The following is a 26,115-nucleotide window of genomic DNA, read 5'->3' as shown; positions in this document are numbered from 1 at the left end:
GAGGTGAGCAGCATTACCACCTGAGCTCTGCCTCCTGTCAGATCAGCGATGGCATTAGATCTCATAGGAGTACGAGACTTATTGTGAACTGCGCATGCGAGGGATCTAGATAGCACGCTCCTTATGAGAATCTAATATCTGATGGTCTGGGATGGAACAGTTTCATCCCAAAACCATCATCCAACCTCCAACCCCATCCATGGAAAAATCGTCTTCCACCAAACCCCATCCACCCTTGTGTCAGAAAGATTGGGTACCACTGCTCTAGGCCGTCGGAGAAGTTGGCATTTTGGAATAACTGGAGGCACTTCTCCTAGGTCAGATGGTAGAATCACATGGTGAAGAGAAAAGTTCTCTGTTGGAAGGAGTACTATGATTTTGCATTAACATGCTGTCCTTGCAGCCTTTTAGTACTGGAAGGGCGGAGTACGTCACCAGATGTTAAATATCTAAACATCAGCACAAAGTCTGATTATTATAATTTGACGCCCAGTGAGTTTAGTTAATAGATTAATACTTAGACAAGGGATAATGGTGGTAGAGAAATGTTTTTTGAGAACTATTTAACTATGGTAAACGATTAATCAGAGGTTAGAGAAAGGAAGACTCTAGGATGACTTCCAGGTTTCTGGCTTGGTAAGATAAGTAAATGAGTTACTATAATTACATATTCTTCGGAGAATTATTATAACAAAGCACTTCATTTTTAAAATTTGAGGCTTGTGAGATCCGTTGGCTAAAATGGTAAGACATAATGCCAACTCTCTCTAGTATTGCTAGCAAATGAGCTATTCTGCAAAATACAACCAAATACCTGAAATATTTCCAGATACTGAAAATTTAGCTTGTTAGGTGCTGAAGTGTACTATTTGGAGGAAAATCATATTTCATTGCCACTTTAAACAATATACCAAACACAGCTTAATCTTTTCTTAGTTATGTAAGAGAAGAGATAGAAGTCAGTTATTGTATCATGCTATAAGTAAAGAGATAATTGTTTTAAAGCAAAGATTTAAATGGATACTGACTCCTTAAGTTCTAAAATGTGAGCAGAAAACTACCAAGACTTTTAGGACTTATTTTTATGATTTTCATAAAAGTTAAAGTGAAAGGGTATGTGCTATTGTGACCTCTAGATGTCTATAATAAGCATTTGTAGACTATAATAAAAAGTCAGAACAAACATCCTCTCTCCAGAAGATTGTCATCACTTTTGTTGCTTTCTGGCTGGCCAGCATCATTTCTGACTGTAAATGTGTGGAGACAACGGGATCTCAGTCTGTTTTCATCATCAGCCTATTTGTCTACCTTCAACTAAGTTCATTGATGGTATGGGAAGGAAGAATATTTCACACCAACTCAAAAGCTTTTGACTAGGGAGATATTGGGGGAAGGCTTACTCTGGGAGCTTACAGATTTTTCACCAGAGGAAAATAATATTTCTGTAAGCATGAAACCAAGTCAAAAATGTGTTCTCTAAACTCTTTCCTTAATATTTAATTCTAAATCAAATATCAAACTTAAACATTATGTTGAATTTCTTCTTTAATATTTCTGTAAGTTACAGCATTTGTAATAAATTCTCCCTATTGTCCTACTTCAAATTCATTTTATCCTGCTTCCCTGATTTTATTTCTGCCTGCCCCTCTAACATTGGTGTTATCCAGGTTCTTTATTCAGCACTGTGTTACTCTTCTCGCTCTTCTTTCACCTTGAGTCACCTTAAGCAGCTAACTCCCAGATCTACAGCTCTGGGAATACCTCTTTTTTTAAGGCTTAATTTCACTCCCTTGTTGAAATACTTGAGTACCTCCAGACATCTCAATTTAACACAACTAAACTTGACCTTTCCAATAACAAAGAACATTTTGCTTTTCTTTATCCTGGGTTACTGTCCACCTCTCTATTTTTGTGTTCAGTTTTTCTCTTCCACACTCCTCCCTCCTACATTTGAAAGGTAGCCCATTCTTTTCTTAATGTCAGTGCTGTAGTCTGGTTTTTTGTTTGTTTGTTTTTGTTTTGTTTTTGTTTTGTTTTTTTTTTTTGAGACAGCATCTCGCTTTGTCACCCAGGTTGGAGTACAGTGGTGCAGTCTTGGCTCACTGCAGCTCCTGCCACCTGATCCTCCCATATCGGCCTCCGAAGCAGCTGGACTACAGGTGCATGCCACCACACCCAGCTAATTTTTTTTTTTTTTTTTTGCAGTTGCAAGATTTAATAGAGTGAAAACAGAGCGCCCATACAAAGGAAGGGGACCCAAAGGGAGTTGCCATTGCCGGCTCGAATGTCTGGGTTTATTTCCTGATCATTGTCCCTCCCTCTGTGCTCTCAGGCAACAGATGATTGGCTATTTCTTTACCTCCTGTTTTTGCCTAATTAGCGTTTTAGTGAGCTCTCTTTACTATCTGATTGGTCAGGTGTGAGCTAAGTTGCAAGCCCTGTGTTTAAAGGCGGAAGTGGTCACCTTCCCAGCTAGGCTTAGGGATTCTTTGTCGGCCTAGGAAATCCAGCTAGTCCTGTCTCTCAGTCCCCCCTCAACAGGAAAACCCAAGTGCTGTTGGGGAGGTTGGCCGATGACCGCTCTAACTGCTTCCCGCTGAATTAGGGCGTAGTAGGGGTTGTGCTGTTGAGATTTCCTCAGGAGGGGTGCCTTCAATGTCATTAACATCAGAGCATGGGCTAGCAGGCTGGTCCAGGGGTCTGCAGTAGATTTTAGTCATGGACTGTCTGGGGCTCCATTTGAAGAACCGTTTGTAGTTTTACAGCTTCGATTCTGGAAGAGACAAACTTAACGAGGAGGTTAAAGATAGAGGGATTGAAATGTATGGCCTGCAGTGCAGGGGATTATTTCTTTGGCACACTTTACAGGCCCTGACTATCTGCTTGATAGTTTTGAAAAGGTCTGATCCAGCAAATAATGATTTGACCATCTGATGGCATACCCAGCTAATTTTTATATTTTTTGTAGAGACGGGGTCTTGCCATGTTGCCCAGACTAGTCTCGAGCTCCTGGGCTCAAGCGATCAGCCCACCTCCTTGGCCTTCCAAAGTACTGGGATTACATGTGTGAGCCACCATGCCTGGCCTAGTCCAGGTTTTTATCTTTTAATTGAACCATTACAGTAGCCTTTATTTCTTTGAATTCCTATGCATCCTTTCACAGTGCCATTAGATTTCTTTGAAGGCACAGTTATCTCATTGGTTACATACCACACACATGGACATGCACACACATACACACACACACACACACACACTCCCACACTCCACTCCACCCCCCCACCACGCACACACACTTGTCTCACTCCACCATCCCCAGAATTCCCCACCCACTGACAGTAAAACCTCTTAATGTTTCTTTATTTCCTATGGAATCAAGTTTTTAGCCTGGCATTCAAGTCCCTGTGTAGTCACATCCAAACTTAACTTTTTCTGCACTTGCATGCATTCTGTATGGTAATATTTCTATAGTACTTCATAATTTAACTTCCATTCTGATTTTGTTTTCTAACTTCATTAAAAGAAGTGGTTAGGGGAGGTAGATTCATCCTCATTTTATATGTGAAGAAATTGAAACTTGTAGAAGTGAAGTGCCTTGTTCACGTTTTAATACCTGGTTTATAGAACAGTCAAGACCGAAACTCAAGTCTTTCCTTTCCTTCTTTGCCATACTGCCAATTAGATGCGAGTACCGGTGTGGAAAAAATGCCTATTTATCTATGTAGTAATTTTCTCTCTGAAAGTGAAAGATTATATGTGGAATGATTGGTACCTTTGAAAGCTCTAGGCCAGTTATTCTCACTCTTTTTGAAATATAAGGATTCCTTTTTTAATTTACTTTTTGGTGGGGTGGGGGTGCGGAGACAGAGTTTCCCTCTATCATATACCTATGCTGTGGTGTAATCATAGCTCACTGCAGCCTCCAACTCCTGGGCTCAAGTGATCCTTCCACCTCAGCCTCCAAAGTAGCAGGGACTACAGCCATGTGCCCGCCATGCCTAGCTTGGTTTTTTAATTTTGTTTTTTTGTTTGTTTGTTTTTTTATTTTTTTGAGACAGAGTCTCTCTCTGTTGCCCAGGCTAGAATGCAGTGGTGCGATCTCTGCTCACTGCAACCTCCGCCTCCTGGGCTTAAACCATCCTCCCACCTCAGCCTCTCTGAGTAGCTATAACTACAGGTATGCACCACCATGCCTGGCTAATTTTTTTTTGTATTTTTGGTAGAAACAAGGTTTCACCATGTTGGTCCAGCTGCTCTTGAACTCCTGTCCTCAAGTGATCTGCCCGCCTCGGCCTGTCAAAGTACTGGGATCATAGGCACGCCCAGTGAGGATTCCTTTTTCATATCAGTTAATTCTGTAGTCCCTCACATGGCATAAAGGTTGTATATTCTAATATCCATTGATTGGGAAAATGGCAGAACTACTCTGAGGCCAGTGATACTTTAAAATTTTTTTAAATGTATTTATACATAATCTATACAGTTTTAACATAATTATAATGGGTCAAACATCAATGCTTGATGTGCTTATAGACTTCAAGATTTTTCCAATAACTGAAACTTCCCAGAGATCCACTGCCCTGGGAAAGTGGCTGGAACCAGTCCTCTAGGGCAGTAAAATTCCCCCAAAATTTTATTTGATGAAACTCTGTAGCATTAGCACTTGTTACATAAGTTAGTCTTTCATATTTCTGGCTGGGCATGGTACTCATGCCTGTAATCCAAGCACTTTGAGAGGCCAAGGCAGCCCAGGAGTTTGAGACCAGCCTGGGCAACATAGGGCAACCCCATCTCTAAAAAAAAAAAAAAGAAAGAAAGAAAAGTCTTTCATCTTTCTATGCAATGAACAGTACTGAGTTTATCACTAGTTACAAGAGTAGAGTTTGGAAAATATTTCTAAAATAGATCAATCTCATTGTGAAATTACTGCTTTTATACTTGTAAATGAGATCAGTAAGACTGTTACACACCATTATGGTTTGTTGTGTTTTTCTTCCTACCAGTTATATTTTATGTCTCGTGTTGTGTTCTGCCTTATAATGAAAAAGTTGGCCGGGCGCGGTGGCTCACGCTTGTAATCCCAGCACTTTGGGAGGCCGAGGCGGGCGGATCACGAGGTCAGGAGATCGAGACCACGGTGAAACCCCGTCTCTACTAAAAATACAAAAAATTAGCCGGGCGTGGTGGCGGGCGCCTGTAGTCCCAGCTACTCGGAGAGGCTGAGGCAGGAGAATGGCGTGAACCCAGGAGGCGGAGCTTGCAGTGAGCCGAGATCGTGCCACTGCACTCCAGCCCGGGCGACAGAGCGAGACTCCGTCTCAAAAAAAAAAAAAAGAAAAAGTTACCTATCTAAAATATGTTTTAGATATGCTTTAGATAGAGGCTCAGTCATTTGCCTTAAAAGAAAGAATAACAACAAACAATTTGTCCGTTAATATGGCAACAGAGATGAGGAATCTTTTCATCACTGCTTACTACTAATGTACATTTACTGTCAGCCATACAGAAAATATCTTTCTGTGTACATATTCTGCTTTTTTATGCTAGGATACAGGTAAATGGTTGGTTAATTCAACATGTATTGGGCGTGAATTGTGTATCAAATACTGTTTCTTGAGAGAGGGGAGAGAGTACAGAGATTTAAAAGGCATTGGGCCTGCCTTTAAACAGTTTATAATCTGTTTAGTATTTGGATAGGTAAATATTCATACCGTATTTCTTGAGGATGTATCATGGGACAGACACTGTGCTGGGTGCTGGTGATTCAGTGATGACCAAAACTGCAACAGCAACAAAAACCCTGCTTACATGGAGTTTGCATTCTTGTGGGGAGAGACAGTAAGCAATGAGTAAAATACATATAGTGTGGAAGATGGTGAGGGAAAAGTACAGAAGGGGAGATGAGGGTGTTGAAATATTGGATAGAGTCATTGGGAAAGATTTCACTGAGAAGGTGACATTGAAAGATGTGCAGGAGTAAGCCATTTGAAAGAGTTGAGAGAAAGAACAGATGAAGACAAAATGCAAAGGCTCTAAATCTGGAATATGTAGGACAGGTCCCTGGAGTGGTGTATAAACAGGAAGGAGAGTGCAAGGCCTAGGTCAGTGTATTAGGCCATTTTTGCACTGCTATAAAGAAATACCTGAGGCTGGGTAATTTATAAAGAAAAGAGGCTTAATTGGCTCACAGTTGTGCAGGCTATACAAGAAGCATAGTGCCACCATCTGCTTCTGGTGATGGCCTCAGGACGCTTACCATCATGGCAGAAGGTGAAGAGGGAGCAGGTGTCTCACATGGCGAGAGTGGGAGCAAGAGTCAATGGCGAGGTGCCACACATTTTGAAACAATCAGATCTCATGAGAACTCATTCACTGTCGAGGACATCACCAAGCCATTCATGAGAGCACACACCCCAAGTGACCCAAACACCTCCCACCAGGCCCCACCTCCGACATTGGGGGTTACATTTTAACATGAGATTTGGAGGGGGCAAACATCCAAACTGTATTAGTCAGATCATTTGGGCTGGAGGGGTCATCACAGATTCTGTAGGACATTTATAGCCCCTTGTAAGAATTTTGACTTTTTACTCTTAGTGAGATGGGGAAGCCTTTGGAAGGTTTTGAGCAGAGGAACGATGTAGTCCTATTTAAAGTTAAAAGGAACAGTCTGGCTGTTGTGTGGCATATAAACTGTTCAGGGCATAAAGGTGCAGGGAGATCAGATAGGCCGTTAAAGTAACCCAGGTGAGAGATGATGGTGACTTGCACCAGAAGGGTAGCAGTGGACGTTTTGGAAGGTGGTCATGTTTTGGACCTGTTTTAAAGGTTGAATCAACAGGATTTGCTAATGGATTAATTTGGAGTAGGATTGAAGGAGGAGTCAAGGAAGACTCCATGATTTTTGGCATGTGCAACTGTACCGACAACTGAAGTGTGAATTGTATGCTTTGGGGGCAAAAGGGAAAGCAACCAATTTAGAATATTCTAAGGGGGCAAAGAAAAACCTATTTGAACTGGTAGAACTGAGCCTTAAAAGACAAAAAGCGTTTATGTGAAAAGTATAGGGCAAGGTGTGACAGGACTTGGCCTCCTTACATTTGTGAGCACAGGCTCTTGTAGTTTTATGTGTTGATACATGGGGGATTACAGCAGGAGATGAGAGTGGAAGGTTATTTTGGGGCTCATCAAAAAGGGTCTTGCAGTGTGAAAGAAGTTTGATGTTTCTATCATAGGTATTAGGAGGAATGGCCCATCTCCATCAAAAGTCTGAAGTCCACAACTGGGTGTGGTGGCTCATGCCTCTAATCCCAGCATTTTGGGAGGCCAAGGCAGGCAGATCACTTGAGGTCAGGAGTTTGAGACCAACCTGGCCAACATGGTGAAACCCATAATGCAAAAATTAGCTGGGCGTGGTGGTGTGCACCTGTAGTCCCAGCTATTCAGCAGGCTGAGGCAGGAGAATTGCTTGAACCTGAAAGGTGGAGGTTGCAGAGAGTCGAGATCGTGCCACTGCACTCCAGCCTGGCGACAGAGCGAGACTCCATCTCAAAACAAAACAAAAAAAAAACCTCAAGTCCTCAAGCTTAGTATCTTGACTCTGTTACTACTTTTCCTTTCTATATCCAAGAGAAAGTTCTTCCATTCTTTTACATATCCAGTATTTGTACCCCTTTCCTCTGTTAAAGCATTCTATTTGAGTGAAACAAATCTGAAATACATCTGTATTACATTGATTTATTAATTATCATCATTATTATTATTATTTTTGAGATGGAGTCTCACCCTGTCACCCAGGCTGCATTGCAGTGGCACGATCTTGGCTCATCACAACCTCCGCCTTCTGGGTTCCAGCGATTCTCCTGCCTCAGCCTCCTGAGTAGCTGGGATTACAGGCGTGCACCACCACACCCAGCTAATTTTTTTTTTTTTTTTTTTTTTTTTTTTTTTTTTTTTTTTTTTTTTTCACCCAGGCTGGAGTGCAGTGGCGCAATCTCGGCTCACTGCAAGCTGCGCCTCCCGGGTTCACGCCATTCTCCTGCCTCAGCCTCTCCGAGTAGCTGGGACTACAGACGCCCGCCACCACGCCCGGCTAATTTTTTGTATTTTTAGTAGAGACGGGGTTTCACCGTGGTCTCGATCTCCTGACCTCATGATCCGCCCGCCTCGGCCTCCCAAAGTGCTGGGATTACAAGCGTGAGCCACCGCGCCCGGCTTTTTTTTTGTATCTTCAGTAGAAATGGGGTTTCACCATGTTGGCCAGGCTGGTCTCAAACTACTCCTGACCTTGTGATCTGCCTGCCTCAACTTCCCAAAGTGCTGGGATTATAGGTGTGAGCCACCATGCCCGGCCACTTTTATTTTTTATTGAGACAGTCTCACTCTGTTGCCCAGGCAGGAGTGAAGTGGCACAATCTTGGCTCACTGCAACCTCCGCCTCCCGGGTTCAAACGATTCTCCTGCCTCAGCCTCCACAGTAGCTGGGATTACAGGCGCACACCACAACGCCTGGCTAATTTTTGTATTTTTAGTAGAGACAAGGTTTTGCCATGTTGGCCAGGCTGGTCTGGAACTCCTAACCCCCAGTGATCTGCCCACCTTGGCCTCCCAAAGTGCTGGGATGATAGGCGTGAGCCACCATGCCCGGCTTTATACTATCTTTAAATGTCGCAGTTATACAGGGTTATTATTTTTGAGATTTTTTTTTTTTTTTTTTTTTTTTGAGATGGCGTCTTGCTCTTGTTGCCTAGGCTGGAGTGCAATGGCGTGATCTTGGCTCACCGCAACCTTCGCCTCTCAGGTTCAAGCGATTCTCCTGCCTCAGCCTCCTGAGTACCTGAGATTACAGGCGCCCACCACCACGCTCAGCTAATTTTTTGTATTTTTTTTAGTAAAGATGGGATTTCACCATGTTGGCCAGGCTGGTCCCAAACTCCTGACCTCAGGTGATCCACCTGCCTCAGCCTCCCAAACTGCTGGGATTACAGGCTTGAGCCTCCGCACCCGGCCTTGTTTTAGAGACTTTTAGCTAATTTTTGATGAAGACATTTTCAGTATTTAGAAATAAGGAAAATGTTTATTTTAGAGGGACGGGGACAGTGTCTCTTTGATTTGAAGCCATTTTGTTGCTAAGAGTGGTGCTGAAAGTACAATTGCCTTGATTATAAAGCTTTAAAAGTACTGAGGCAAAAGAGTAATTACCTTCCTCTTCATCCTCATTCCCCCCTCCTATTCATGCCTCCTTACCACGGACCCTTTTCTGTTGCTCAGAATTCATTGCAGAGATCCAGAACCTATGTTCATGATGTCCTCATCTTGTCTTTTTTTCCTGGTCTGATTTTCCATCCTCTTTCATGGGGTGATGTTCAAGCTTTCCAAAGTCTTGGAATAACAATTTTTATTGCCTTAAATTGTCAAGCATCTTGGACACCTGACAAGAAGGTTAACAGTGAACCCTATTCACTGAAGCCTTGGGGGGTCAAGGAGAAGGAAGATAGAGGATTAGACGAGTAGGCTAAAAGAACATAGAGTATAAAGGGAAGAGAATGATTACTATCCAAGGCAATCCAAGTTTAGTTTCGTTGTGTCCAATAATTTTGTCTTTGCACTATAGCTGCATGGTACTGGTTATTATAGAGTATCAGGGAACACTTATGGATGCTTGCTGTGTATGAGAGGACTAAAAAGGGAGAATTGAATTGAAAGCTATGCTAAGATTCCAATCTCCAGTCATTTTTGTCAAATACCATTTATGGTAGACTACTTATATTGTATGTTATACATAAATATCTGATTTAGTTTCCATTACAACAATAAACTGATTGCTTTTATGTTCAGTTTATGTAGTTACACATTAAGTACTGTCGTCTGCATTAAGTACTATCTTATAATAATTGTAATCAGAGAACACTTTGGGAGGCCAAGGTGAGCAGATCACCTGAGGTCAGGAGTTCGAGACCAGTCTAGCCAACATATAGTGAAACCCCATCTCTACTAAAAATACAAAAAATTAGCTGGGCGTGGTGGTGTGTGCCTGTAATCCCAGCTACTCGGGAGGCTGAGGCAGGAGAATCATGTGAACCCAGGAGGCGGAGCTTGCAGTGAGCAGAGATTGGGCCATTGCACTCCAGCCTGGGCAACAGTGCGAGACTCCATTTCAAAAAAAAAAGACTGTTTCTAATGCAACTTCAAACTTGATTCATGTACATTCAGTCTAAGATCCTTTTCTAAAACTGTATTTCCATCAAATAGTTCCTTAAAAATCTGTAATTCCATTTTCCTTAGTGTAATTTACTCAGCAAGGAATGTCTGTGGTCTCCATCGTTGGCTGTTCATATGACTATTTTGAATATGTTCGCAAAGTTCCTATGGTTTCAAATTTATTGTGTTCAGTTGTTTTGTCACATCAGTTCTAGTTAGTTTTATCAGCTACTTAAACTCCAGAAAAATTTTTTTGAACCTTAGAAACAATAATTTCTTGTTTGTAGAAACTACTTGACTGTGTTAAAAAACTGAAATGTTCACTTTCTTCTTTGGCTTGTAGTGAGTATTAAATAAATGAGGATGGCTAACAGTATGCAGTTGAAGAAATTCTGCCTTGGTTACTCTTCCCATGCAGAGAACCAGATTAGCAAAGTTTACATTAGAACAATCTGTGGGGCCGGGTGCAGTGACTCATGCCTGTAACCCCAGCACTTTGGGAGGCTGAGGTGGGTGGATCAGCTGAGGTCAGGAGTTCGAGACCAGCTTGGCCAACGTGGTAAAACCCCATCTCTACTAAAAATACAAAAAATTAGCTGGGTGTGGTGGCAGGCGCCTGTAATCCCAGCTACTCGGGAGGCTGAGGCAGGAGAATCACTTGAACCTGGGAGGCAAGGATTGCAGTGAGCCAAGGTTGTACCATTGCACTCCAGCCTGGGCAACAAGAGCAAAACTCTGTCTGGGGGAAAAAAAAAAACCATCTGTGGAAACTATGCTTATTTGCCCCTTATATGAATGAACTGTTGAAAAAAATTTCCTTTTATTTCAGAAATTCACCTCTGGCATGTAAATTCACCCTTTGTATGTTTAGACAAACTTCTAAAATTCTGTATCTGGCAGGTTAGGCCCTAGGGGTTACCTATTATATGCAAGTAATTAATTCCCCTGGTTTTGGTTGCTAAAAGTTTTAGGGTGGCTGCATTTGCCCTGCATGCAGTATGTTAAAAAGCCCCTGCTGTTTTATTTAAAGGTTATTGAGATCTGAATTATTTTTATCTCAGTCCTCTTCTACTTCACAGTTGTTTCTGTCTTCTTCATTACTGGTTCTCTTTGCTTACAGAATATCTGCTGCATCTGCTGTAGGTGTTTTCTACTGCTACTCATCGCTTTTCTTTCTCTTTTCTCCTGAGTACCTTTTGGTTCATGCCTACTTACTGGCTCTCAGGCCAAATGATTGAGTTTATAACCATTTCTCTTTAGGAAAAAATACTGTTTTCCTTGTGCTCTGAATTGGCTGGGCAAAACATGATGTAGTAACCTTCATGTTGCTATTTTCTTTAAAGGTTGGTGATTCAGTTTTACCAAAGAAGATAATTTGGCAGTTGTTCTTTTTTTTTTTTTTTTTTTTTTTAGGCCGAGTTTCGCTCTTGTCGCCTAGGCTGGAGTGCAGTGGTGTGATCTCAGCTCACTGCAACCTCTGCCTCCCGGATTCAAGCGATTCTCCTGCCTCAGCCTCCCAAATAGCTGGAATGACAGGTGCGTGCCACCACTCCCAGCTAATGTTTTGTATTTTTTAGTAGAGACGGGTTTTCACCATGTTGGCCAGGCTGGTCTCAAACTCCTGACCTCAGGTGATCCACCCACCTGGGCCTCCCAAAGTGCTGGGATTACAGGCATGAGCCACACTGAAAAATATCTTTTAAAAAAATAATCGTGGCCAAAGAAGAAACTCTTGGGTATTGCTTGTGTTTTAATGAAAATATCCTACTGGTCAAATGGCTTTTTATGGCAAAATGAATAATACCTCAAGGCAGATGTACATAAGATTTGTAAACTCCCATTCTGTACATCTACAACACATGGGAATATCAGATGCATATGATGTAATAAACTATAGTTCATATTTATTAAAAATACAATTTCATTGACAAACAATTGTGGACAGACTCCAGTGTGGAACTATAAGACCATGTAAGCATTTGTTTTCTTTTACAGAGCAATACTTTTTTTTAGCAAAAAGTAATGAAGAGGGTACTAGCACCGATAGATGTAATTGAGATAAATGTCATGCTTAGAGCATAGCCATTACAAAGTCAAAGTCCTTTCAGAGAGTCTTCTGCAATTAGGTAGGATAAGTGACTTGATTTCTCTTATTTTGAGACTTGTTTTTTAGCTTTTTTTTTTATTAGTGGGAATGGAGGGTTGATGTCTGGAATTTAAAGGAAAAAAAAAAAGAAATATATGCAAGTATGGAAAATCATTCCTTTGCGAAAAAAATGCCTTTTGCTGTCTTATCTAGTCTTAGTCAAGGAAATGTGTCCCATATGTTAGTTAATATATTTGAAATATTAGAAGACTCTACTCATATGAAAGACTGCTTTATTAATATGTAAATCTTTGTAAAATTGTAACAAAATCAGATTCATAGCTAGATATTTAAAATATATATAAAAGCTTAGCTTATGGTAATTTCCTATAACATATTCCATATTAAACTATAGCATACCTTATTCTATTCATATTTACCTCACTGGTTCTTTTTTCTGCTCTATAAAGAGAAAAAAAGGGTATGCCTAAAGCAATACTGTATATCTCTTATCAGTTTCTGCTATAACTTAAGGTAAGATTTCTCATTACTGATACTCTGCTGTACTTGGGTATGAGGCAGTTTGCAGGGCTGAGATACTGTAAATCTGATTTAGGAATTGTTGGTTTATATCTGATGGGTTTTATAAAAATCTAATCATACTAAATCAGAATCTGAAAGTAGGACACTTGAATTTGTATTTTTAAGCAGATGTTCCAGCTATGTGTTTTTTCGTTTGTTTTTTTTTTGTTTTTTTTTTGGCGAGGTCAGGAATTAGGAATTACTGCTAACCTGCAGAATAAATATAGTACACAGTGTAAACGTAAGACTTCTGCTTTCTTCGAGCAACTTTGGACTATGCTTACAGATTCTTCAGGATATATGAATTTATTCTTCTGCCTATTTGCTTAGGTAAATAAGTTTAAGAAAAACTACTTTAAGATATTTGTTGAATTATTAGAGCAAAGGAAGGAAATAATAGATTTATTACCATTCAGAACATTGCTGAGACAAGACAGAGAAAGGAAAAACAGTATTAAAGAAGAATTGAGTAAAAGGGAAAGGAGAGTAAAACTGCAAATTGGGAAACTTGGTCAACTTTTGTATTTTTCGTCTAGGCACATAGTTATTTACTGATTAACAGCTAGTAACTTGTGCCCATCATAATGGATGTGTAAGTTTAGAGGAGGTGGAATATATAACAGTCATTTCCCTTTGCACATGCACCTTAGAGCTAACATTGTTAACAGGTAGTAGTAGTAGGAGTGTTCCTACCACCTGTCCTTCATATTTTCCCAAAATTGAATATTTTTGTTTGGAATTTTAACATACTTGATTTTTGTATGCAGAGCTCAATGAGCAGAATCTGAAAAATCATTCTTATAAATGCAGTTGTCTTTCACTAGTAAAAAATACATAGTAGTTTAGAATTTTTAAGGAGAATTTATCAAAACCGAAATAAAAAAGAATTTGGCTTCTTTTCCCTACTACGTGGTTATTTGTTCAGTGAAACCAATACTTACTGAGTTAATGAGAGTAAACAAATAAGCAGTTGTTTATCATGTTCCTGGCACTGACATTGGTGGTTTTTTTGTTTTTTTATAATCAATATTTGTTATATGTGGAGAATATTTTAGTTTTTGGTAATAGAGAATATTTGAGTTTTAATGGAATTTTATTCTTTCTTAGGTCATGTTTACTGGTGAAAATATTCCTGTTCATCCTCATGTTTATAGCAATGGTCATATCTGTTTATCCATTCTAACAGAAGACTGGTCCCCAGCGCTCTCAGTCCAGTCAGTTTGTCTTAGCATTATTAGCATGCTTTCCAGCTGCAAGGAAAAGGTAGGACTTTTCAGAATTATTCCAGATAATATCTCTTCTTTCAGTTAGGTAGATAAACAATTTTAATATGTAATTATTTTTATTTGGAGGAAGGATTTATGCTTTTTATTTGAAAATTATACGGAATTTCATGTTTAGTAATAAATTGGAAAGTTATTTTGATACCTTTCATTCCAAATAGAAGTTTTACATGTTGAATGGGGTAGAAGCCAGACTTTACTGTTTTGTATTTTTTTAAACAGGAAATATACGGTATTTTCTTTATCTGATTTTATTCCCAAAAGCATGCACAGGTAAAAGTGTACAAGAAATTCTTTTTGTAGATTTCACAGTGGAAAGCCTCAGAAAAGTGCATCATAGCTTCCTTCTCCCCTCTGCCAGCTCCCACCCGATCAACCTGTTTCAGGGAATTTTTCAGGAACCAGAGCTTTCCTGTCCTAATGATTAGGTTGAAGGAGGAAGACCAGTTTACCAGTCGAATTTTCAGGATCATTTCTTCCTGTTCTCCTTTATTAATCCACAGATTCTATGTCTAATGGAAGTGGGGGGAAAAAAAACAGAAAGAAAAAATCACTTATTAAACTTAAAATGTAGGCCGGGCACGGTGGCTTACACCTGTAATCCCAGCACCTTAGAAGGCCTAGGCAGGTGAATCACCTGCAGTCAGGAGTTCAAGACCAGCTGGCCAACATGGTAAGCCCTGTCTCTACTACAAATACAAAAATTAACTGGATGTGATGGTGTATGCCTGTAATCCCAGCTACTCAGGAGACTGAGATAGGAGAATTGCTTGAACCCGGGAGGTTGCAGTGAGCCAAGATCATGCCACTACACTACAGCCTGGGCGACAGAGCAAGACTCCATCTCAAGAAAATAATAATGGAATAAATTTAAAATATACATATAAATTTAGGATACCCTTTAAATGTATCTGAATCCTCTGTACACTTCTGACACTCTTGTCATTCCTGCTTAAGGGTTAGTATAGCATAACATTTATGTATTTCTACATTTTAAAACCCCTCTTAAATCCCCATGAGTGTTTCCTTTTGCATTCTGTTTAAAGGAGAAACAGCTTTGCCCTAGAGGTTAGGGAGCTATTTGTGTTTTACAGTTTTCTTTCCTTTTCTCCAAATTGAACTGATTGTCATTTTTATTAAATTAGTATTTGGAGAACTTTTAAGATAATAGTTCGTTTTTTAATGATAGGTTATTTAGAATCTGAAGCACTCTAAGCCACAACATGTGAAATAATAGGTTAAATTGGTTTTGTTTTGCTTTTTTACTCATTTGTTGCTTATTGCTGTTAAATTTTCTCCTCTCACCCACCCCCAACACACACACACGTTTTAAACTTTTATGTGTAGGGCAAAGCAGTTTGTGGGTACAAGGCCTTCTATGTTCCTGTTATGCTTAAATGTGGAAAGGTGAGACGGTAACGACAGTATTTAATAAGAAAGTTATTAAGAGATGAATGTCAGCGATATCTGTACATAGTCTTGCATGTGCCTCATGATTGTTAGATTTTGTTTACATTTAAATATAATGATTTATTATTAAAAACTAGAGAACGACTATATTCTATGTTTCCTTCATCTTCCTCTAACCCTCACCATTCCCCTTACATTCTAGTTGTCTGCCACTAGTGTTTCTTGTATACTTAGTATAAGACTAATCATTCCATTTAAAGCACTAATAAACTATATTTTTACTTTAATAGTTGTATAATATTTAACCAAGATGATAATCTGGAAATCAAGATTTCCATGAAATATGATAAAATTCAAAAAACATTTACTAGGTACCTAGTATGTGCTACTTTTACTGTGCTAAGTGATAAGTTACAAAGATGAAGAGGAAATTTGCTTTGGCATCGAGAGGATCTAGCTCCAAAGAAACCTTAAAAAGTGTTTTAGGCCAGGTGCAGTGGCTCACACCTGTAATCCTACTACTTTGGGGGGCCAAGAAGGGTGGAGCACTTGAGGCCAGGAGTTCAACACCAGCCTAGGCAAAATGGCTAAACCCTGTCTACTAAAAATAGAAAAATTAGCTGGGCGTGGTGGCGCATGCCTGTAGTCCCAGCTACTTGGGAGGCTGATGCACAAGACTTGCTTAAACCCAGGAGGCTGAAGTTGCAGTAAGCTGATATCACGCCACTGCACTCCAACCTGGGTAATACAGCAAGACTCTGTCTCAAAAAAAAAAAAAAAAAAAAAAAGAAAGAAAAGTATTTTAAATACCCACCTACACGTTTTACTATTAAAATGGGTAAATTTTATTCCGTAGTGGACATAGTTCTATGGGCTTTACTTTGTTAATTCTACTACTATTAAAATATTTTACTTTAGGTGTTTGGGACTTTAGTCATAATTCTTTTATTCCAATTTCCTTTTACACAGTCAGGAGTGGTTCCATAAGCTGAAGGTATTTAAATTAGTATGTCATTAGATTGCAGTGATTAAAGATAATTTCTGATATTGAGATCACAGGCCTTTCAGTAATTTCCACTTTATTCACATGCCTTTATAATGTATTTACATTGTTCAAACTTTTCAGTTTGTATTCCATTCCTAAAACAATTTCGTAAGACTTCTTTTGTATAGTTTCTTTTCCAAGAACTATGTCTCCCTGATCATTTGTCAGGGAGATAAATAATTTAAGCAAATAGAATTGAGTATTTCTTTTTTCTAAATATGTATTTTTTGAAGACTTTTCTGATGATTCTTGGGTTCCAATCAACATAATACATAAAATGAGTTTGTGAAATTATTTGCTCTAGTAGTACCAATTCCATATGAACATAGATTTAACTTTGTAGAATCATCCCTCCCTTGAAGTAGTCAGGCATCTAATTTCATAATATTCATTTTTCAGGAATTTTCTCAAATTGTGTCCACAGATTAACTTGGAATACCTAAATGTCCTGACTGTGTCTTATGCTCTAATGTTTCTTTTTGTTAAATGAAATTACTATAATATTAACACATAAGAGCATTGTGAGGCTCAACTAAGCTGATAGTTATATATATGAGTTTTAGAAGTGCCAAATGGACTGTTTTGCTTCTGCTCTCACAGAGTCCTACTCACCATTGCTTTCTGGTTAGACTTTCCTTAAATGATGTTGTACCAAATTCACTTATTTTCATTAGCCTTAGGTAGAGGAAAGGATTCCCTTAATCTCTCATTTTCATTAGCTTAGCTAAGCAGATTTAAGTCTGAAAATAAATCCTGCATATACACTCTACAATATTTAATGATAGGAAAATAATCAAGTTATTGGAATGATTCTGAAAGGCATAAAGGAGACTAACGGATAAGGATATCTATCATAGTATCTATAAACTTTAATATAGCTTTAATATAAATTTGATGTTTCCAAGTCTTTGTAGAGGGTAACATTGTCTTTAGTCAGTATCCAACAAATTTCAGGAAAAGTCTCTTCCATAATATATCTTCAGTGTTGTTAGCATCACTTTATCTGAGGTAGCCCCCTTGCAGGGCTGCCATATGTTTCTCATATATTGTTCTAGTCAGGGCATATGTTCAGCAGAAAGGCCAATTATAGCAGAAATGCCAATATATATTTTTCCCATTTTTTCTCTTAAATATTGTTTAGAAACTGAATCTTCTGGTCTATCTTCGATGGTATTCTATGACAGTAAAAACATAGTTCTTTGTGGAAGTTTGTACATTGCTATACTTCTCCAGACAAATCTAGTTTAGTAGACTTTTCTGTTTTGTTTTGAGATGAAGTCTGGTTCTGTCGCCCAGGCTGGAGTGCAGTGGTGCAATCTTGGCTCACTGCAAGCTCCGCCTGCCAGTCTCACCCCATTCTCCTGCCTCGGCCTCCTGAGTTAGCTGGGAGTACAGGCGCCTGCCACCATGCCCAGCTAAAAATTTTTTTTTTTTTTTTTAGCAGACTGGGTTTCACCATGTTAGCCAGTATGGTCTCGATCTCCTGACCTCGTGATCTGCCCACCTCGGCCTCCCAAAGTGCTGGGATTACAGGCATGAGCCACCACGCCTGGCCCTTTGTTATTTTTTGAGATGGAGTCTCACTCTTTCACCCAGGCTGGAGTGCAGTGGCACCATCTCAGCTCACTGCAACCTCCACCTTCTGGGTTCAAGCAATTCTCCTGCCTCAGCCTTCCAAGTACCTAAGATTACAGATGCCCACCACTGCGCCCAGCTATGTTTAAATTATTATGTGAATTTGACTTTTCTCATCAGTCCTTCTTCATTCCCCTTATAATTTATTTAATTTTTTGTTTGTTTGTTTGTTTGTTTGTTTTGAGACAAGAGTCTCCCTCTGTTGTCAGGCTGGAGTGCAATGGCATGATCTTGGCTCATTGCAACCTCTGCTTCCCGGGTTCAATCGATTCTCCTGCCTCAGCCTCCCAAGTAGCTGGGATTACAGGCACGCACCACCACGCCCAGCTAATTTTTTTGTATTTTTAGTAAAGACTGGGTTTCACCATGTTGGCCAGGCTAGAACCTAACACAGACCACACTCAAACACCCTTATTATTCCTTTTTAAAATTTAGGTGTTAAGCGTACACATTTCCTGGAATACATTTATAGTTTTTATTCTTTTAGATATACTATTCGTGTTTTTTTTTATGCATTCTGTCAATTTTTCTTAAGCTTTTATTAAAACTGTCACCCTCTTAGTTTTTCTGTTTTTCAACCTATTTAAATTATTTTTTGTTTCAGAGACGACCACCAGATAATTCTTTTTATGTGCGAACATGTAACAAGAATCCAAAGAAAACAAAATGGTGGTATCATGGTAAGCCGTTTGAATTTGTAATAACGTTTTAGCATTTTGATTTGAAGATTATATATATTTGCTATAAGACTTGGTAAAAAGAAGAGAAGCTATAATTGGTGTTATGTTTATGTTATATGAAGAAAATTCTTTAAAATATTCTAATATATTTAATGGATGAATTACCCTAGATTTTTTTTTTTTTTTTTTTTTTTTGAGACGGAGTTTCGCTCTTGTTGCCCAGGCTGGAGTGGAATGGTGTGATTCTCGGCTCACTGCAACCTCTGCCTCCTGGGTTCAAGTGATTGTCCTTCCTCAGCTTCCCAAGTAGCTGAGATTACAGGCATGTGCAGCCACACCCAGCTAATTTTGTATTTTTAGTAGAGACGGGGTTTCTGTGTGTTCATGAGTCTGGTCTTGAACTCCTGACCTCAGGTGATCTGCCCACCTGGGCCTCCCAAAGTTCTGGGATTACAGACGTGAGCCACCACGCCCGGCAGTACACTAGATTTTTAATGGGGCAAATGAAATGATAACCATCATAAAAGTAAAATGTAAAATTACTTTGACATTCGGAGACTCTACCATTGTATTACAAAAAAGAAGTTCTTAATAATCTTTAGATCAAATTAGAACTATTTACTGGGAGCCCAGGCATGGTGGCCTACACCTGTAATCCCAGCACTTTGGGAGGCAGAGGCGGGCAGATCACTTGAGGTCAGGAGTTCAAGACTAGCTTGGTCAACATGGTGAAACTCTGTCCCTACTAAAAATACAAAAATTAGATGGGCATGGTGGCGTGCAACTGTAATTCCACTGGAGGCTGATGCATGAGAATCGCTTGAACCCTGGAGGCGAAGGTTGAAGTGAGCTGAGATCGCGCCACTCTACTCCAGCCCGGGTGACAGTGATGGAATGAGACTCTGTCTCCAAAGAAAAAAAAAAAAGAACTAGTTACTGGGAAATCTGTTGTTTGAAATAGAAGTTTTGATGCCTTGTGTGTTCATTTAGTTCTGGTACTATTCATGGCCGGGAGGAGGGGGGAGTCACAGTAAGGGGTACCTCATTAAATTAGAAAGCTCTCTATTCTAATCATCCCTTTAAAAAAAAAAGTGACATTCTGCTGATTGTAGTTTTATTAATAAAATACTCTCTAATTTTAAATTTCTATTGTATTTGTTGGGATGGTAATGATAATTCAGAGCTGCTAGCATTTCTAAACTAACTTTAATGCTTCCCTGAAGAGTTATTTGAAATTAAAAACAAAAAGTCTGTATTCTTCAGTGTACTTTTTGAAGCAAGTAAACAAAAACCATCCCCTGTGATTTTTGTATACATAAGAGTATTGCCTTTGGGGTTTTTTTGTGTGTGGGTTTGTTTTTTTTTAATGTTAACCTGATAAGAAATTAGAACTAGCAAAAACTAATTGAACTATGACCTTCTCCCTGTATCTTCTATCCAGTGTGAAGCCTTCTGTATCCTCACCTAAATTGACTGAATTAAAAACTTAAAAGTTCCCCAGGTGTTGAACGAAAAGATGACCCGAGTCAGTGCAATAGAACTATGCCAGTAGTTACAAATTAGAAAACACAAAGAAGTGGCCGGGCGTGGTGGCTCATGCCTGTAATCCCAGCACTTTGAGAGGCCGAGGCAGGTGGATCACGAGGCCAGGAGATTGAGACCATCCTGGCTAACACGGTGAAACCCTGTCTCTACTAAAAATACAAAAAATGAGCCGGGCGCGGTGGCAGGCACCTATAGTCCCAGCTACTCAGGAGGCCGAGGCAGGAGAATGGCATGAACCCAGGAGGCGGAGCTTGTAGTGAGCGGAGATCGCGCCACTGCACTCCAGCCTGGGTGACAGAGCAAGGCTCCGTCTCAGAAAAAAAGAAAACACAAAGAAATATGCTGTTCCTGAGAGACAGAAATGTGAAAATTTGGGGTAATATCAATAAGAAATACATATGACTTAGAAGAAGAAAATGGCAAAACTTTAAGAGCTGTGAAATAAAAATACGTATATATTTTACAAACTGTAGGTTCGATGGAGTTCATTAAAAATCCAGTGAATGATTGTGGGGGTGGGAAGGGAGATAGGTGTTTGAAAAGTTTGGGAAAAAAATAGATGAGAAGAGCAAAGTTTGAATTTTGAACCATAAAGGTAATGGAGGAGAATGAATCTACCAGACAGGACACTAAAACATACTAATAGAAGAACAGATCATTGAAATACAGTTCCTCTTATTTAGGCCCAGTTGAATATAACATTTGAATATATGATAAATAAGGCATTACAAATCAGTGAGAAGGGGAAGGATTATTTAGTAATCATCCTGGAAAGTCATAATCCTTTGGAGAAGGAATATTTTCACTGCATAAAATATTTCCTGTGGGTTCAGTATTTGTATTTATTTATTTTTTATTTATTTTTTGAGATGGAGTCTCGCAGTGTTGCCCAGGCTGGAGTGCAGTGGCATGGTCTAGGCTCACTGCATCTTCCGCCTCCTGGGTTCGAGCGATTCTCCTGCCTCAGCCTCCCTAGTAGCTGGGATTACAGGTGTGCCACCATGCCCAGCTGATTTTTGTATTTTTATTTTTTATTTTTTTGAGACGGAGTCTCGCTGTTGCCCAGGCTAGAGTGCAGTGGCGTGATCTCAGCTCACCGCAGGCTCCGCCCCCCCGGGGTTCACGCCATTCTCCTGCCTCAGCCTCCCACATAGCTAGGACTACAGGTGCCCACCACCTCGCCCGGCTAATTTTTTGTATTTTTGGTAGAGACGGGGTTTCACTGTTAGCCAGGATGGTCTCGCTCTCCTGACCTCGTGATCCGGCCACCTCGGCCTCCCAAAGTGCTGGGATTACAGGCGTGAGCCACCGCGCCCAGCCAATTTTTGTATTTTTAGTAGAGACGGGTTTTGTCATGTTGGCCAGGCTGGTCTCGAACTCCTGACCTCAGGGTGATCTGCCTGCCTCAGCCTCCCAAAGTGCTGGGATTACAGGCGTGAGCCACTGCGCCTGGCCTATTTTTAAAATACAACCAAAAAAATTTTTTTTTAAATGTTGGGTATCAGCTCTCTGGAGAAAGGAGGAATTTCTGAATTTAAAAGGAAGTCATAAAGAAATTAAACATTCAATTATATGAAAATTTACAGCTTCTTTAAAGCACTATCGTTATGAAATCTGAAAAAAATTGTGAAATGTTTATAGCTTATTAAAAATAAACTGTTTATGAAAGTTACTTAAGGATAAAAAACAAAATAGGCAAAAAAGTGCAGCTCAGTAAAATAATTACCAGTTTAAGATTTTGAAACAGTTTCTGAATCTGCAGAGTTTTATAAAACAAATGCAATACTGAAGGGGAGAGTAAAGGGTAGAATAAAATTGTTTCCATACTTGCTAGTGGTATGTAGCAAGTTAGTGTAATCCTTTAAGGAAGCAGTTTAGCAGTATTTAGCAAGCTTAAAATTCAAGAGCAAACATTTGTCTTAGTTATTAAACTTCACAGAATCTGTCCTAAAAAAAAAAAAAAGCCTTAACACAAGAAAAGTTTTATTTATGAAATATTCAGTGTAGTACTTTATTATAATATACTCAATTTCTTAGTCTGCCATCTGTTACCTCTACATGTGCTATTTGCCTGGAATTAATTCTACTACACACACAACTCCTCTCTTCTTAAGAGCTGTTTCACCAAAGCCTGGTTAAATACTCCCTCCTTTGAGGAACCTAATAAACTTGAATGCTGGTTTTGTTTACATTAAGATACCCTCAGATAATTCTGATGTAGCTAGTCATCTGAGAACTATTGTTTCAGAGATTATTTGACAAGGTTTCCAAATAGAGTCATTAATAAACAGGCTTAATTCTTTCTTACATTCTCTTGCCTTTTAGGACCAAACACTAAGCCGCTTCTTCATGCCTTTACAAAAAGGCCTTAAAAAACAAACAAAAAAAATCCTTGAGTGTCAGAAACTCCTTTATCTTCCTATAGTGAGTTCCCACATTCATCAAAAATTAAGATTAGCCAATTAGGAATATTGACAAACATAATTATTTTTAAGTGTCATCGTTTTTAAGACTAGTAATTCTGGTTCAGATAGATTCAGTCTCACTAGTAATAGAAAGATTCTTCTTTTTCACAATTGTTTTTAAACCACCTTGAGGTTTTTCATGCAACTTCAGAGGACATTGTGTTTTAGAAGATGAGTTTTTTTAAAAGTACGCATATTTTAAAGTACAACCCTCTCTCCTACTTTCACATGCCATTATTAGAGGGTATTCCTATTTTTTCCTTATTTACTACTCCCTAGTGGAGAAAGTTCAAAAAGATAATCGGTTTTCTAGCCCCTCTAATGCTGGGTTATATGGTTGAAAGGATTTATGAGAAGTCTTTCATCAAAGAATACTTCAGAGTTTCTTCTTACCTGCTTTTGAATAAGAAATGGGGAAAGATAAAACCAGAAATATAAGGATTAATTCTTTAAATTAAAATTTATAATAGAAATAGAAGTTCTTATCCTTTTTCTTTTTCTTTTTCTTTTTTTGATGGAATTTTGTTCTTGTTGCCCAGGCTGGAGTGCAGTGGCGCCATCTTGGCTCACCACAGCTCTGCCTCCCGGGTTCAAGAGGTTCTACTGCCTCAGCCTCCCGAGTAGCTGGGATTACAGGCATGCGCCACCACGCCCGGCTAATTTTGTATTTTTAATAGAGATGAGGTTTCTCCATGTTGGTCAGGCTGGTCTCGAACTCCCAACCTCAGGTCATCTGCCCCCTCAGCCTCCCAAAGTACTGGGATTACAGGTGTGAGCCACCCCGCCCAGCCAATAGAAGTTATTTTTCTTAGAGTTAATGGTTTTTATGTTACTGAGAAATCTGTACTTTGATGACTAAAGTAGAAAGTTCTTTTTAGTAATTTGGAGACACATAATCTCCAAGTAAGCCAAGAAGTACCAAAAAAAATAGGCTTTCAAACCAATTAACCTTTCACATAATATAAAATAGTCTGAAGTTCATACAGTAATTCATTTTTCCAATAAACAGATTACAGTTATCCTTTCCTCTTTCATCTCCCCCCACCCCCCCACCCCGCCCCCAGTGCAAATGAGCTATTTTTAAAAGGCACTGGATTCTTACCCACCTGAATTATGACTGTTCTAGTCCAGTCCCCAATCCTGGGTACATAAATTTTTTTTTTTCATTTACAGATAATTTTGTCTAAAATATCCTTGGTTCATTGACTTGCGATAACCATTCTTATCTCTTAATATATTTTCTCCTCTTGCTTGAATGCTGAATGTTTGAATCATTCCCCTCCACCATTCTCCTTTTAAGGGACAACTTTGTTTTGAAAGTGAGTTTCATAGCAATGAAGGAATGGAAATATTTGTTATACATTGAGATGGTAAAGCAGCTGTTCTGTCATCCAACTAGGATGGCTGCAGAGAATCTTCTTTGAACTTTTTCTTCACTTTTTTTTCCTTCACTTTTAAAAAGCTAATGCATTTCAGCTGTGTAGCACATACTGTCTTCTCCTTTATATCAGAATAGCAGTTACAGGCAATGTGAATAATAGCTTGTCCTGGTATTATAGGTAAATTTGGGTAATCTTATCAAAGATAATCATACGCTTATAAAAAGCATAACATATTAATTTTCTTATTAGAACTTTCCAGAAGTCAGCGTATCTTTTTCTGCTTAGCTCTAGGTGTTATACTGCTTTGTTCCAGTATAACACCTAGTTACCAAGACATATGGACTCTTGATGTTTCTTAGCATCATCTAATTTTCAAAGGATTACAGAACAGGCCAGTTTCCTTATGTGACTTTCAAGGTAGGCAGAAAGATCAGAAACTGAACAAAGGCTTACTAAGAATTGGATAAACTCACTGAAACACTTAGCATTTCAGTTTCTAGAAACTAAGTGGAATTGTGTGCCTCAGGTCTCAAGCTCCACAGTCCTCCTGTGTGGTGCTTCCCGACATACTTGCGTCAAGGTGAGTCAGTGTTTGTCAGATCTAAGCAAAGAGGCAAGAGAGGTTTGGTTTAGATTAGTGATTATATATATACTTCCTGGATGCTGGATGCAGGATGGAGGCACAGTTAATGAAAAACAACAAATCTGAAATTCGCTTCATTTCCTGGTTTTGTAAGAGGAGAACTCTGCTGACATGCTAAAGCTGAGCTGCCAAATACCAGTGTTAAAGTTCTTGGAAGAGACCTCTCTCAGCTTAAATTTGTGGTTTTCTACATTATTAGTTAGAATCCCTTAAGAATTAGGCCAGTCACTGTTTACCCCACTGTTATTGTCTTTGTTTGCATCATAGCTTATATTTATTTCTTTTGAGGTTCTTATTTACCACACAGTGATTTATTACCATGTAAAAAGTCACCTCATTAGTGTTGAGAGGTCTTTGGATATATTAAAAAGTTGTATTGATAGTGACTGCACATTTCTTTATTACTTACTTGAAGTTGACTATCAGTGTGTTTTCCAGAATTCCTTTATAGTTTCTATTCACTAAGAAATTGAAGTCATACCTGCTTTGAAATGCAAATTTATTCTTTGCCAGTTAAGGCAGTGCGGGAGTGGGAGGGGATTCTTATGCTTTGAATAATCAATTGAGCAGGGAGAATAGGGTTAAAAAAAAAAAAAGCCTAACCAAAATAGGTATGCAAATAGACAACTCACCTCAGCATATAGATGGGCTAAGGAATTTTCTTATGATTCAGGGCTGGAATCTTCCTTAGAAAACATCTCCATACAGTTCCATGCACAAATAAATGAATGATTGAGGCCTCAAAGTTCTATATCATAAAACAGACATGATAATTGTTCTTGGGAAAGATAGAAAGTATCTTTTGAACATGTCTCTTTGTAAGACCATAAAAATAATTTCAGTGAGGTGGCCAACTAAAGTCCATTAGTCGTATGGTCCATTTGTTTTCTGAGGTCAGTATCAGGCATACACAGCTTAGTTGCATAAATGATTTGATTTCCACAGGGGGAGGACAGATCTGTGGCTGGCTGGAACCATTCTCCTTAAGGTGTTAGAAAATCGAATGGTTGGTTATAAACTGTAGGTTGAATATCCCTTATTTGAAATGGTTGGGACCAGAAGTGTTTTGGATTTCAATTTTTTTTTTGTCAAATATTTGCATATACATAATGAGCTATCTTGGGGATGGGAGCCAAGTCTAAACATGAAATTTATGTAT

General features: G+C 39.1%; 1 protein-coding gene across 8 annotated transcripts in view; it reads left to right on the top strand.

Moving 5' to 3' along the window:
- Window positions 1–26,115, top strand: part of UBE2W (ubiquitin conjugating enzyme E2 W) — an 87,711-nt gene that overhangs the window by 51,375 nt on the left and 10,221 nt on the right. For 4 of the 8 annotated variants that reach the window (XM_058443743.1, XM_058443745.1, XM_058443746.1 and 1 more), the window contains 3 exons: window positions 13,976–14,131; window positions 18,846–18,921; window positions 19,120–20,524. In XM_058443743.1, coding sequence (XP_058299726.1) covers window positions 13,976–14,131; window positions 18,846–18,921; window positions 19,120–19,205 — 318 coding nt within the window. In that variant the 3' untranslated portion in view covers window positions 19,206–20,524. Of the gene's footprint in view, window positions 1–13,975; window positions 14,132–18,845; window positions 18,922–19,119; window positions 20,525–26,115 lie in introns of those variants that run through there. The other 4 variants (XM_032759859.2, XM_032759861.2, XM_032759858.2 and 1 more) reach the window with 2 other exon arrangements.

The sequence above is a fragment of the Hylobates moloch genome, unplaced genomic scaffold, assembly GCF_009828535.3.
Source record: "Hylobates moloch isolate HMO894 unplaced genomic scaffold, HMol_V3 SCAFFOLD_9, whole genome shotgun sequence".
Classification (NCBI taxonomy): domain Eukaryota; kingdom Metazoa; phylum Chordata; class Mammalia; order Primates; family Hylobatidae; genus Hylobates; species Hylobates moloch.
This window is presented reverse-complemented; position numbering and strand designations above follow the sequence as displayed.